The sequence below is a fragment of the Alternaria hordeiaustralica genome (genome assembly GCF_023758085.1).
Source record: "Alternaria hordeiaustralica strain BMP 2776 chromosome Unknown scaffold_1, whole genome shotgun sequence".
Taxonomy (NCBI): domain Eukaryota; kingdom Fungi; phylum Ascomycota; class Dothideomycetes; order Pleosporales; family Pleosporaceae; genus Alternaria; species Alternaria hordeiaustralica.
The window spans coordinates 1,257,135-1,270,418 of record NW_026056773.1 but is presented as its reverse complement, the minus strand read 5'-3'; the positions used below and the strand labels follow the sequence as shown (position 1 = coordinate 1,270,418).

Below are 13,284 nucleotides of genomic sequence, written 5' to 3'. Positions count from 1 at the left end.
CGCCTCTATGGCGTGGTGCAGCCCAGGCTCAGGCTTCTCCTACCCCAAAACAAACACGTAGTCAATGTCCTCCATCATACTTGTCGTCGCACACGCTCCGGATGCATGGCGCACTTGGTCTTCCCAACAGGCTGGTCTGTCACATTGATCACACGACAAGCCTAGCGGTAATGCCGTACCGCCCCTGGTCTGGTTGACGACTTATACCGTGCCACCCTACTCTTGGTTACACATCGTTGTCGTTGGCATCACTTTGGCCGGATAGCTCTGTTTTGCGAGTTTGACTGACTTGATTCTATAGCTACCAGTCGAGCGTGGCTCTTTCAGACTCAGGGTCTGGTTCCATATCGACCTCGCCAAGCTCCAACGCCTCATCAGCACTGGCATACTCATCGTACACTACGTTCTCTCCGACGGTTTCAAACACTTACCCAAGTCACTATTCCGTACCAAACAATTACTTTAGCACTACGTGTGGTTACGGCAGCATGTCTTCGAGTCGACGATTGTAGGTTTTCTTTGTGGCGCACTCGTGCGTGTAGAACCCGAAGCGATGCATGACAGCTGACAGCTACGCGATAGAAACGATCCCTCTTCGTCGGCAATGTTACCTCCGGCGAGATCACCAGGACTAGGCCATTCTGTGTCACCATCCATGGGTTCGTCGGCAAGGGACAATTATACGACAGGGACGCCTGGCGTGCATAGATATCCCAACGCCTTGTCCCCTCGAGCTGACCTTTCCCGGTACAATTCCCAACCTGACACTCCTAGGAGTGTGCTTGCCACCACCATGCCGTTGACCTACAACGGTGCTTACCACGCGAGCACCTATGCGACGCCCTCAGGCTCACCCGAGACGCCGCCTTTCAACGCACAGGAGACATGGGGCAACATCACTTGCGAAGGCTCGACAGTGACACCCAATATCGACGCCAAGATCGAGAAGGGCTTCTTCTACTCCGGTGATCGAGTATGGACATGCTACCGCAGGAACTATTTCGCTGTCAACGTGTCGTTCCAGCTTACGCCCTGGATTGCAAACGCCCGTATGTACCTCGAGCAGACAGGCAAACCACCGGAGCAAATACAGTCCATGGCAGTATCTCTTGCAGCGGCTGTGGACGGCTCCACAGGCAAGACTATCGAGCTGATCCAGCACACACCTAAGCGTGACAAAGGCCCGCAGCTCGCGATGAAGAAGGAACTACTGGCCCCAACACCACCGGGAAAGAGCCATGAGCATGGTGGATATGGGCTGAGTAACTTTCACCAAACCTCAACCGTGCCGGGTCCTCAGCTACCATTGCAGAGCGAAAGCGACTCGTCGCAACAATATTCCCCAGCGAGCCATGCCAGTAGCAACTACCAGCATTCATTCGAACGCATCCAGTTCAAGTCGGCAACGGCGAATAATGGCAAGCGTCGCGCTCAACAACAGTACTACCATCTGATTGTCGAGTTGTGGGCGAACGTGCAAACTCCACGAGAATCCGAGCCCCGTTGGGTCAAGATCGCAGCCCGGCTGTCGTCTCCCGTCGTTGTCCGTGGCAGGTCACCTAGCCATTACCAGAACGAGGGTCCACACAATGCTGGTACCCCAAGAGGCGCGCCTGGGTCTGGCCTCGGTGGAGGCGGTCATCATGGGCTGGGATCAAGTGGCCAACCTTCCTATCCGGCCTGGAGGAACGGTATGTCGGGCGGTGGTGCGACTGGAATGGGCGGCAGCATGTATCGTGGTAACACGTACTCGCTAGACCCAAGTCCCGTCGGCAGTCATTCGGTCAGCTCAGCAAGTTCTCTGAGTGGAGGTCCGGTCGAAGGCGTTAGCGGCGAACAGCACATGGTCGAAGACGACGATGCGAAGATGATGGATGCCCCTCAGGACTATTCTTATTATCCTGCGTCCATCTACGAGACTATCCCTACTAAGCTTGAAAGTACTCTACCGCCACCCGATCGCAGGATCAAGGATGAGTATCCAACTGCTGGCTGGCACATCGGAGGCTGTGGAAGATTCCAAGGCATGGAGAGCAGTCGCGGATACTATCCCGACGTACAAGCACATACTTATTGACAAGCATCCACTAGACTGCTGTCATAGCTTGCATGAACCATGTTGGCCGGCTCAACATGGACTAAGGCTCGCTCCCTTCTCGAACGAAATTCCGCCTCACTGCACTTCGTACAGGCAGTTGGGAAGCTCTTACCAATGACGGCTATTTTTGGGTGCTTCGCGATGACATCTCGGTTTTGCGGCGGCCTTGTTATTGTTACTGTACTTGATCCTTTGCCAACACGAACACCGACGAGCCCTCACACCAGCACCACTCCCCAAACGAACGACGCCCAAAACACCGCAGCTCAGACAAGGTCAGAACGGCACACGAAGAGGTGTATCATACATGGCGCAAGAAAGGCTACATCGCAGGCTTCGAGCATGTTGGCGACGGTACAACGTTCAGTATTGGCCTGATTCCAGAGAACATGTGTACAATGCCCGTTCCTTGGGATTTGAGCCGACAGCACATGACCTCCCTTGTTTCTGCTGGCATATGATGCCTCAACTGCTGGTCAGGTTGACCTTGGTACATGTCTTGGTGTGTCATCACAAAGCATATTTAATTCTGCCCCCTTCTGGCGGTACCTCCGGTGTCATTGCCTGTATGACCTGGAGGGACCAGCTTCTTTACACGTCGTTCCCATGCTGCTATGTCTTTCTCTGTTTCACTTCTGTTTTATGATGGTGTTCTTTACGCATTACGAGACGTGCAGATGGTGCAGGGTGAGGGCACATTCTACGAGTTATGAGTACGAATGCTTCTTGCATGGTGCATGGCGCATGGAGGTAAAAAAGGTCGACGGTCGCATCCATCTCTTTCGTGCTGCCTCTGTATGGCGCTCTCTGACTTATGCGCCCCAGCATCTGTCCTTGCGAGCTTGGCAGCAACGGCAAATCATGGTTGTATGAGTAATGGGTCACGGCCATGGAAAGCCTTCGAGGCTTTGGATCAGCAGGATTGAGGACGCACACATGGAAAATGCAACATCGGCTAGGACGTAGGGTCCTAAGGGTTGCGTAGCCACTGTAAGGCACGGTGACGAAGGGACGGGAGATGTACGGCGCACGAGAAAGCTAATGACGGCGGCCCCTTGTCTATTGTATGATTATGTAGTGCCTTAAAAGCGTGTGATAGTTGTCGAATGCAGGCGGCCCTTTTTCGTTTATCATGGTTCGTAGCATTTCCGAAAGTGATGTTTGGTGGGTCTCGACGCCATGGCTCGACGCGACTTTTGGCGTGCGTGTTGGTTACTTGGGCGTGGCCCAGGCCAGGACGAGCGACCAGCATCACAGAATATTTGAGAAGGTGCTCGCACATGCAAAGAAGAGTAAAGAAGATCAGACGTGAGGTTCTTGTAAGCTCTTGCCGTCGGACGTGCTCCCGTGTTCCCCGCGGCTCAGGCGTCCCTTCCTGACTCAGGGTCCGGCGGCCAAAACTTTGGTTGATGCTGAACGGTGTCACGTCATCGCTTCACCCACGCGACACCCTGAAGCGTCCTGACCCCGACGCGGCTCGCATACACGCTCCATCCAGCATCCGACAGCATTGCGCATCCAGCGCTCTGTTGACAGCACACACCGGCTCCCATGGCGTGGTACGATCAGGACAGCTGGCTCACGGCAGCCTTCTCCCCAAACCTGTCGACTATCCTCATCACCTTCCTCGTCGCGCTCTGCCTGCCCATACTACTGCATACCGTCCTCTACAAGAAGGCAGCCGCAGCCGCGCAACTTCCCACCTTCCTGCTAGCCGGCCCAAGCGGCAGTGGAAAGACGGCCTTTACGACATTGGTAGCGTATCCCCCGAACCCATTCTCCCGTACCGTCTAACAATTGCCAGGCCGAGCGCAACGCTACAACCCAAACGCACACGTCCACCACACCTCTCACCGTCTCCGCTCTCCTCCCCAGCCCACACGTCCCCGCGTCATCGCACTACCGCTCACCAGGCGATCCAGCCTTCGAGCGCTCTCGCAATTTCCTCCTCCTCGACACGCCTGGCCATGGCAAGCTCCGTCACTATGCGACCTCCCAGCTTGCCGACCCCAAGAACATCCGCGGTATAATATTCGTCGTCGACGCCGCTCAACTAGGCGACGAAGCAGGACTGAACGAGGCCGGAGAGTACCTTCACGACATCCTCCTCTCGCTACAGAAACGCTACACCAACGCTACCACAAGCAAAGGGCCAAAGGAGATCCCTGTCCTTGTTGCGGCGAACAAGATGGATCTTTTCACGGCGTTGCCAGCAAACCTTGTCAAGAACTCGCTCGAGAAGACAATCACCGAGGTCAGGAGTAACAGGGCGAAGGCGCTTCGCGATGCAGGTGCGGCGTTGAATGGTGGCGAAGATGAGGTAGACGAGGAGAAGGAGTGGCTGGGTGAGGGCGGCGAGGGCATGTTCACATTTGAGCAAATGAGAGAGAGCGGGACGAGTGTGACTGTGATTGGGGGTAATGTTCAGGCGGGTAAGGAGGGCGCTGATGTGGAGCAATGGTGGCAGTGGATTGCTGAACAGCTTTGAAGAAGTTACAGGTGGCCACAGAGGGTAGGATGGATCGAGGCTCGAGCGTGTACCTATACATCGATACCCCCCTTCGTTGAATAATGGAATTAGTAGGTCGATGTCACCTTGATCAAGGTCATGACTAACGCGTGTAGATCATCAAGTTTGCTCTTGCACTTTTGAAGTCGTGAGGTTTTCGTGGCCTGACTGCCTCTTCCTTCGAGACCGAAGTGAACTTACGGCTATTACAGCCTCCAAGCGCATCGAATTATGAGAGTGATACCCTTAACACCTGACAGTGCACGTCTTAGAACAGTTGCTCTTCTTCGCCTCATGCAGAGCAAACAGCACCCAGTATTTGTTGTTCCTCTTGTTATTCGATGTTTCCGTATGTCGTTACGCGATTGTTCCGAGGCAAGCTCACGAGTAAACCGAGTAACTGGTATCATGACCAGTCGCCATGACCTCCCAAGGTTGAGCAAGCAGCGCGTGAGCTTGCTCATCGTGGCCAAATGACTGGAGGCAAGCGCGGAAATCGAAAACAGGATGTTGTATAAGAAGGTGAGTGGTTTAACCCCATAGTGCTCACCATCGCACCGGCGTCTCATCCTTTCATCGATATTTCACCAATCCGGACTCAAGACAGCAATACGAACAATGGCGAAAAAGTCAAAGGCCGCGAAGAGAGCACGAAAGGCCGAGTCGGAAGCCGAAGCATGGAAGGCATCCTCCAAGACCGTACTTGGTCGCCTGACCTACCGTCTAGAGGAATTACCCGATCTTCTGATTGTTCCTGTAAGGTTCTACTTTTTGAAGAAAATTGACGACAATGGTGATCCAGATTTCGGCTATGTGTACGCTCAGAAGCATCGAGACTCCGCGTGGACCGAGCTGTTCAACGACACTTTCGTGTATTTCAAGAATATCGCTGCTATCAACAAAAAGCCAGACGGGAAAAGCTACGAATCTCACCTCATCATTCCATGTCACTCGATGCGGGACGAAGACTTCTGGAAGAGCGTTCGCCCGGGTGACATACCCTTGAAAATCAAATTCCCCGAAGCCCCCCAAAACTCAAAAGATGTTCCCATCGAACGGCCGATGAAGTGCAGTACCATGGATAGTTTTGTGTTGAAAGGCAAAGATGAGGAAGATCGCAAGCTTTACTACAAAAGTCTCGGTCTTCTGATTCAGAAGCGTCACGCCACTATGTTCCCGCGCTCCAATATGCTCCGTATGGCCGGCGAATCCTTCCATAGTACTCCAAACGGGAGCAAAGCGATAACACCGATGGTGAAAGGATGCGCGACTCATCAGGGCAATGAAACACAGACACCTTCCCCTGCAGATGATCCGCATCGATCGAGCCACTCACCTTACTCACTTCGCATACGCAACTATCTAACGACTAATCTCAGGCAGAAACTGGTGCACCTGGCATTCGACCTCACTTGTACCTTGCCAACTACATATGACAGTATGTACAAGGTACTGTTGGATGTTTTTGGCGAGAAGATCAACGCCGGGAACATTGACCGTCTGCAACCCGCTATCGAAGACCTTCTGATCGGGCTGCAAGTTCAGCGCAACTACTCCGCTACCAAATCAAAGACTACGGCAGGAAGCATCGAAACATGGTATAAACCGTTCCCGATCCGTGAGGTCGTCCAGGCTGTCGAAGTGACAGTTAAAAGCAAGAACAAGGCGAACAATGAAGATAAGGAAGTCCAGACTGTTTACGAATATTTCGAAGAGAGTAAGTCTTGTTTCATGAGACCGACGATGAATCACAGTAACTGACGCAGATGTAGACTACAATGACGGCAACGAGATCGAGCACCAGTATCTACCTCTCGTGGGTGATGGGCGCGGCTGCTACTTCCCCTTGACATATGTCAAACTGCCTGAGAAGACTCAGGTCTTCCCAAGGACAGCCGGTGTTCTAGCCCAGCCTCTCCAGACAGAGATTCATGAGCTCGATCTCCTGAACCCGAACGGTCCAAAATTTATGGAGGACATGGGCGAACGTGTCTGGGCCGAGTTGACGAAGGAGCGACTATATGATGAGGTAATTCTATCACCCACGCTCCGAAAATTTTGCTTACATGTTCACAGGATGCAACCGAGTATGAAGCATCCGTGCTGCTCAAAAGGTCGGAGGACAAACAGGTCAGTGAGGGCGACCCATTGGACTTGGTACTCTGATCCTCTCGTTTCAGCAACACTGCTGATGCCTTTGATGGTGATGCAACCCAACAACTTCTTTGCAACATCTCGTCTTCTCGGTGGTATGGATGATTTCCTTTGTTCTCCAGCATTTTCCTTACTTCCGCGCCGGCTAGATGCACGCTGGATCTAGCTGTTGTGTCTTGGTAGCGTTCAGTCTCTGTTTCCTGGATTTGGTGTTGTCTCCCGCGTTACTTTCATAGAAAATCTAGCCCAATACACTCATTTGCAAAAACCCCCCCTTCTTTTTCGCCCTGCGAGATCAACCCTAGCTATGGGGTGAGAGATTCAAGTACAGAGTACTAGTTGGTATATCGTACTGTCCGCTAGGCCGAACTCCTTGTCAAGAGTAAGAGCAGGCCGCGGCCGATCTAAGTTTCGTAGTTGCACGCGGGACGAAGAGATCGAAATTGGGAAGCAGATCGATAATAAGCTTACCGCTTGGTCAATGCATAAATTGTCTTTAGCAAAAGCCTGTTCAGATCACTTAGCGCAGTACTAAGTACCGTGGTGTCTCATTCAGGTCACCTCGTCCATGCGATCTGCTGCTTTTCTGCATGCAGTTTTGATTCCATCGCCCAGAATGGTATCGCTCAAGGCAAAGTACCGCAGTCTATTCTGCCAGAACTGCCATCTTTTCACCGTAATTCTATCTTCGCCGCCCTTGGCCCTCCACAAAGGACCGACTGGCGCTACAAAGTCCATCACACGGTCGTAAAGATCGTGACCCAGGAGTGACAGCCATTGTGTAGCTGCTGGGAGGTCTATGCTAGGCTGCGATGACCTGAAAGCCGCCCAGTCTTGGTCAGGTATGGTAGCAGAGCCATCGAAATGCTGCGTCACTTCATTGAGGCTGAGTTCGTGTTCCAGGGCACCAACAATTGGATAGCATGCCATGCCACGAAAGTCCATGTTATTTTGTGGCAGTGCACCTCGAATGTGGTAACAGCTAAGAAGCGCAGCGAACGTGTTGATGTTCTTGTAAAGATCTCTGACAGCTAGGACGACATCACCACTGACAATGCGTTCCGTCATTGATTCAGCCGTCCTCAACGTCGCGTCTTTGCGAGCTTCGGAGGTCATGAACTGCAAGCTATAGCACTTTGGACCTGGACCGAAAACTGTCAGCTTCTGAGACTTTTCAGCACGGCGGTTGTTCATGTCCATACCTTGCAAATAACCCACGAGCTCATGACCGAAGCCAGGTAAGTCCACAAAGCTACTGGTGCCCTGAACCGGCTCATCTGTATCGTACGGATACTCTGGTAAAGGGTATGACAATCTCGCAAGCTCCACCACCAAGTCGGCCAATATCCTCAGTTCTGCTTCCGGCCATAACTCGCCACGATGGCATATGGCGCCCCAGAGTATGCTCGCATCATGGGGTGTTGACGAGGAGCAATGAGCTGAAGTCAGTGAACCAAGGATATCTGCTGCTGCTCTGGGATTGATTCGGTGAGTGAGAAGATCTTGGAAAGTACATAGTATGTGTCCTTCTGTGGATGATGGATCTACGTCGCGGATAGCCTCCTCATCGGCGCGGGATAGACTTGGAAATAAAGGATCAACAGAAGCTCGGTTCAGACCTGGCCGAGTAGAGCTGAGAATGGCAGAGAGCTGTTCGTGGTTCCATCTTGCAGCCATGGATCGAATTAAGTTAATGTCAGAATATCACCAAAATGAACAGACATAGAAGTGATGAGTGCTTGAGGTTCAGTTGCCACCATGTTGACGGTTGATAGGCTACCGAGATGCTGATTCATGGATGTTATGCATACCCACCACGTGCCTACCGTCACGCGCCCCGTAGAGGGGTTGTTAGGGGTAGGATATAATAAGGATACCTAAATTTTCTAAGATAGCTTTCGCGCGCAATAGGTCCCTATTTTTTATTTATAAGTAAAAGCTATTAGAAGTTATAATAGCTAACAGAGTAATATTAAGAATAATTAATGTTAAATTTTAAGCCTATTAAAGATACCTAGATAGTAGTACCTTCTATCTTAACTAAGAAAAGTAGTAATAGTAGTACTAAGTACGTTAATATAATAATAACAATAATAAAGACGTTAAAAGTAGCTATAGATAGTAAGCTCTTATATATACTACTACGCTGCACCTGTTAAGTATACTTATAGCTAAATTTAGAGAATATTTACTTATTAAGAACCTTCTATATAGGCGTTTCTTAGTATATCTTACTAAAATACTTATAAAAGTAGTTAAGAGTAACCTCTTTTAGCTATAATAGCTACTATAGATAATACCTACTAGTTAATTTAATAGCTATTATTAGGTTCTAGCTCTAAAGAGCTTAGACTAACTTAGTATTAGCTATAAATACTTTAGAATTACTATTATAGCTTAGTAGTAATTTATTTTTAGTCTTTTTAGAATAATATACTTAATTATAGTTTAATATTATATATCTAGTATTTAACTAACTTTATTATTTAATATTTAAATTACTCTACTTTATAATACTCTTATATACGCTATTTAGATATAATAAGCTCTAAAGTAAGTTTCTTTAGCGTAATATAATATAGTAGTAAGTAAGCTACACTATTCTTACGCGTAATAAATAATAACTAAAAAAAATTAGCTTTTATATCTTTAGAGATAGTAATACTATTTACTAAAAAACTTATAAACTTATTAAAAGCTTCTTTAAGTGTTACTAACTTAGTCTTAATTATTAGAGATAGTAATACGCTATTAAAGCTTATTTTAAAGCTAACTAAGCTTTTATAAGCTACTACTACTAAAAGTAAAAATAAATAAGCTACTTTAACTTATAAACTTAAAAAGTTATATAAGTAGAAATATTTAGAGCGTACTTATTAAAATATAGCCTATTTTAAAGAATTAAAGTATAAAGTACTTATAAATAACTACTTAGCTCTTAAAGTAGATATTATTTACTATACTTTAATTATAAAAGATAAGTTCTAGTTAAATTTAGAAGCTTTATACTCTAAAAACTTAAAGATATTTACTATACGTAATTACTTATAGTATAACTACTAAGTGTATAATTATAAGACTATTTTTAAAAAAGCGCTTTTTATCTTTTTAATAAGTACTTAAAAGGTAGACTTTACTATAAAATTTCTTAATAAAACTACTTACTCTACTTAAAATATCTACTTCTAGAACTATATAAAGCTTAAAATATCTTAGATACTTACTTAGAAGAAACTTAAAATAGTTATACTTAATATACTTAGTTTTAAGTTATTATAGCGTCTTATAGCCTATAATAGACTTAAGTAAACTAAATAAAAGCTAGATTAAAATTCTAACTCTCTTTTAGCCTACTTTAATATACTTTAAAGTAAACTAAGTAACTACTTAAAAAAGTAGCGCTATATAAACTTTATAAGTACTCTTTTTTTTAATATTTAGAAAGAACTTTTACTTTAAGACTAGAAAGACTATAATATAGTCTTTAAGCTTAATACTTTAGCTTACTACTATTAAAGTAAAATAAAGTATACTACTATGCTTTTTAAGTATTTAGCTTATAAAAAGAAGTTTTATAGCTATTAAGTCTAAAACTTTTTTTTAAAGCCTTTTTAGACTTAGAAAAAGGCTAAAAAAGCTAGTTTAGTAAAATCTAACTTATAACTAGCTAAATTAAACTAAAATAGTCTAAAAGACTTTAATATAACTTATTAAAAGTATAATAAGACTAAATACTTTTAAAAGAACTATTTAAAGTCTAAGAGAAACTCTAAAAGCTTATTTAGTTAAGAATTAAAAAAAAGTAGTAAATAAAAGAGCTAGAGTTCTTCTTAGCTACTTATATTACTTTAGACTTAGTATTTTAGAACTTAAAACTTCTTTATAATATACTTTATCTAAAGCTAGTAAAGCTACTAATAGTAAAAGTATTACTTAGCTAATTAAAGCCTATTAAAGCTCTAGTAGATAGAAGTTTTTAGTTAAACTTTATTTTAGTATTACTTATAGTAAAGTAAAGCTTATTAGTTTACTTTTTATCTAAGCTATTAGTAAATAGAGTAAATAGTAAAAAATTAAAAATTTATAGTACTACTATAGTAACTATAAAAGTAGTAAATTCTTATAAAAAATAAGAGACTTAGAATATTTTATATATTATTATAGAGGTTTATAAGTATTAGATATACTTAAGTCTACTCTAGATAAATATATATTACTTAAAGATTAGCTACTTTATACAAAGACTACTTTTTTAGAGTACTAAGTCTAAGAATAAAACTATTTATAGAAAAATTACACTAAAAAAAGCTAAGAAGTTTAAGAAAACTATATATAATTTTATAGTAAATATATATAGCTATCTTATTATCTTAATACTTTAGTCTAGCTTAAAAGAAGCTAAAGAGAGTAGTTTATCTTTATAATATACTAAGTTTACGTATCTTAGATTAAAAGATAACTTAAGAGTTTTTATTAACTAGAGTTTATAAAACTTAGCTATTAACTTACTACCTAGAACTATAGTACTCTACTAGCTATTATATAATCTCTTTAAGATAGAGTTAGAGCTCTTATATAAGTATTTAAATAAATACTTAGTATAAAAGTAAATTAGATATAGTAAGTCTCTAGTAGAGGTGTTTATACTCTTTACTAAAAAAAAAAATAGTAGTATATACTTATACGTTAACTATAAAAGCCTTAATAAAGTTACTATTAAAAATTAGTACTCTTTACTACTTATTATAAAGTTTCTAAAAAGATTAGCTAGCGCTAAATTCTATACTAAACTTAATATAAAAGAGGCTTACTATAAAGTATATATTAAAAAGAGTAATAAGTAAAAAACTACCTTTTATATAAGATATAGTAGTTTTAAGTATACTATAATACTTTTTAGCTTTATAAACGCTTTTACGTAGTTCTAGACTTATATCTATTAAGTTTTTATAGAATTAATTAATATAACTTATATTATATACTTAGATAATATTTTTATTTTTTTTAATACTAAAGAGAAGTATAAAAGCTATATTAATAAAGTTTTATATAAATTACGTAATATAAAGCTATTTTTAAAGCTTCTAAAGTATAAGTAGTATATCTAGCGTACTAAGTACCTTAAGTATATAGTTTTCTCTAAAGAAATATAAATTAATAAGAATAGAATTAAAATAATCTAAGAATAGCTTAAACTACGTATAGTGCGTAAGATTTAAGTATTTATTAGCTTTATAAACTACTATAAGTAGTTTATTACTAAATTCTTCTAACTTACTCTACTATTAACTAAACTAACTTAGAAAAAGCTAAAAGTAGCTAAGAGTAGCTACGCCTAGTAGAGAGAGAAGAGTTAAGTTTTTAATCTTAATAAGAAAGCTAAAAAGGCCTTTTAGAAGCTAAAAGACTCTTTTTTAAGTATTTTTATTTTAACTTACTTTAAGTAAAATAGAAAGACTAAAGCTAAGATAGATACTTTAAGTAGTGTAATTATAAGTATATTAAGCTAATATATACTAAATAAAGCTAGAAAGTACTAATAGCGCTTAGTTAACTTCTTTTTACGTAAGCTTATTATAGTAAAGTATAATTATAATATATATAACTAGAAGCTACTTATAATAGTTAAGAGCCTAGAGTATTAGCGCTAATATCTAGAGAGTATATACTTTAACCTCTAGACTAACTATTAGAATCTAAAATAGTTTATAAAAACTAAAACTCTTAACTATTAATAAGTTAGATCTTATATTATACTATCTAGATTTAATTTTAATATCTACTATAAGGTAAAGTCTACTAACTTTATAGATAAGCTTTCTTACTACTTTAACTATATAGTAAAAGCTTAGAAACTTATCTAAAAGTATAATAAAGCTTTTATTTAGCTTATAAGAGATTTTATAACTAATAGTAATAGAATTTTTCTTTTAGTAGCTATAGTATAAATATACTCTACTAAGTGTACTAAGAAATAATAAGACTTTACTAAAAGCTTAGAGAGCTTTAACTAGACTAGTAAATATACTATACTAAAGCTTTAGACTCTAAAAAAGTATAATAAGATAAATTATATTTTTTTAAGTACTTTAGATAAGTCTAAGTCTAAAAATAACTAGTCTAGTTTAAATAAAGCTAAAACGCGCTATTATATAGTAAAAATACTAGTAACTACTAAAAAGAAGTTATAAGCTCTTTAAAAATATTATAATAACTTTTTAGTAAGCTACTTTAAAGTAAGATATACTTTAGAAAAGCTATAAAAGCGCTACTTTTAGAAGAGTATATATAAAGATATAGAGTAATACTATAAGAGTTACTTTATATATAGAAAGTCTACTCTTATAAAGTATAGACTTTATAGTTTACTATAGCCTTTTCTAATACTTAACTACTTTTAGAAAAAAGTAATAATAAACTTTATTATAGAACTACTACTTAGTATAGTTTCTAGTATAAAGTATAATACTATACTAGTTATTATAGATAGATTAACTAAAATAGCCTATTATATACTAGTATA

General features: G+C 41.6%; 4 protein-coding genes across 4 annotated transcripts; 3 read left to right on the top strand and 1 right to left on the bottom strand.

Moving 5' to 3' along the window:
• Positions 1 to 655: 655 nt before the first annotated feature.
• Positions 656 to 2,077, top strand: J4E84_000392 (uncharacterized protein; the record flags this gene model as incomplete). The annotated part of the gene is made up of 2 exons (XM_049383033.1): positions 656 to 663; positions 775 to 2,077. 2 exons carry the CDS (start codon positions 656 to 658, stop codon positions 2,075 to 2,077), a joined length of 1,311 nt encoding a protein of 436 aa, XP_049248551.1.
• Positions 2,078 to 3,649: 1,572 nt separating this feature from the next.
• J4E84_000391 (uncharacterized protein) lies at positions 3,650 to 4,586 on the top strand (the record flags this gene model as incomplete). The annotated part of the gene is made up of 2 exons (XM_049383032.1): positions 3,650 to 3,853; positions 3,903 to 4,586. 2 exons carry the CDS (start codon positions 3,650 to 3,652, stop codon positions 4,584 to 4,586), a joined length of 888 nt encoding a protein of 295 aa, XP_049248550.1.
• A 639-nt stretch (positions 4,587 to 5,225) lies between these two features.
• Positions 5,226 to 6,773, top strand: J4E84_000390 (uncharacterized protein; the record flags this gene model as incomplete). Its single annotated transcript, XM_049383031.1, has 3 exons — positions 5,226 to 6,324; positions 6,380 to 6,636; positions 6,684 to 6,773. The coding sequence occupies 3 exons, from the start codon at positions 5,226 to 5,228 to the stop codon at positions 6,771 to 6,773; spliced, it is 1,446 nt and encodes a 481-aa protein (XP_049248549.1).
• Positions 6,774 to 7,313: 540 nt separating this feature from the next.
• J4E84_000389 (uncharacterized protein) lies at positions 7,314 to 7,987 on the bottom strand (the record flags this gene model as incomplete). Its single annotated transcript, XM_049383030.1, has 2 exons — positions 7,314 to 7,887; positions 7,980 to 7,987. 2 exons carry the CDS (start codon positions 7,985 to 7,987, stop codon positions 7,314 to 7,316), a joined length of 582 nt encoding a protein of 193 aa, XP_049248548.1.
• Positions 7,988 to 13,284: the final 5,297 nt, after the last annotated feature.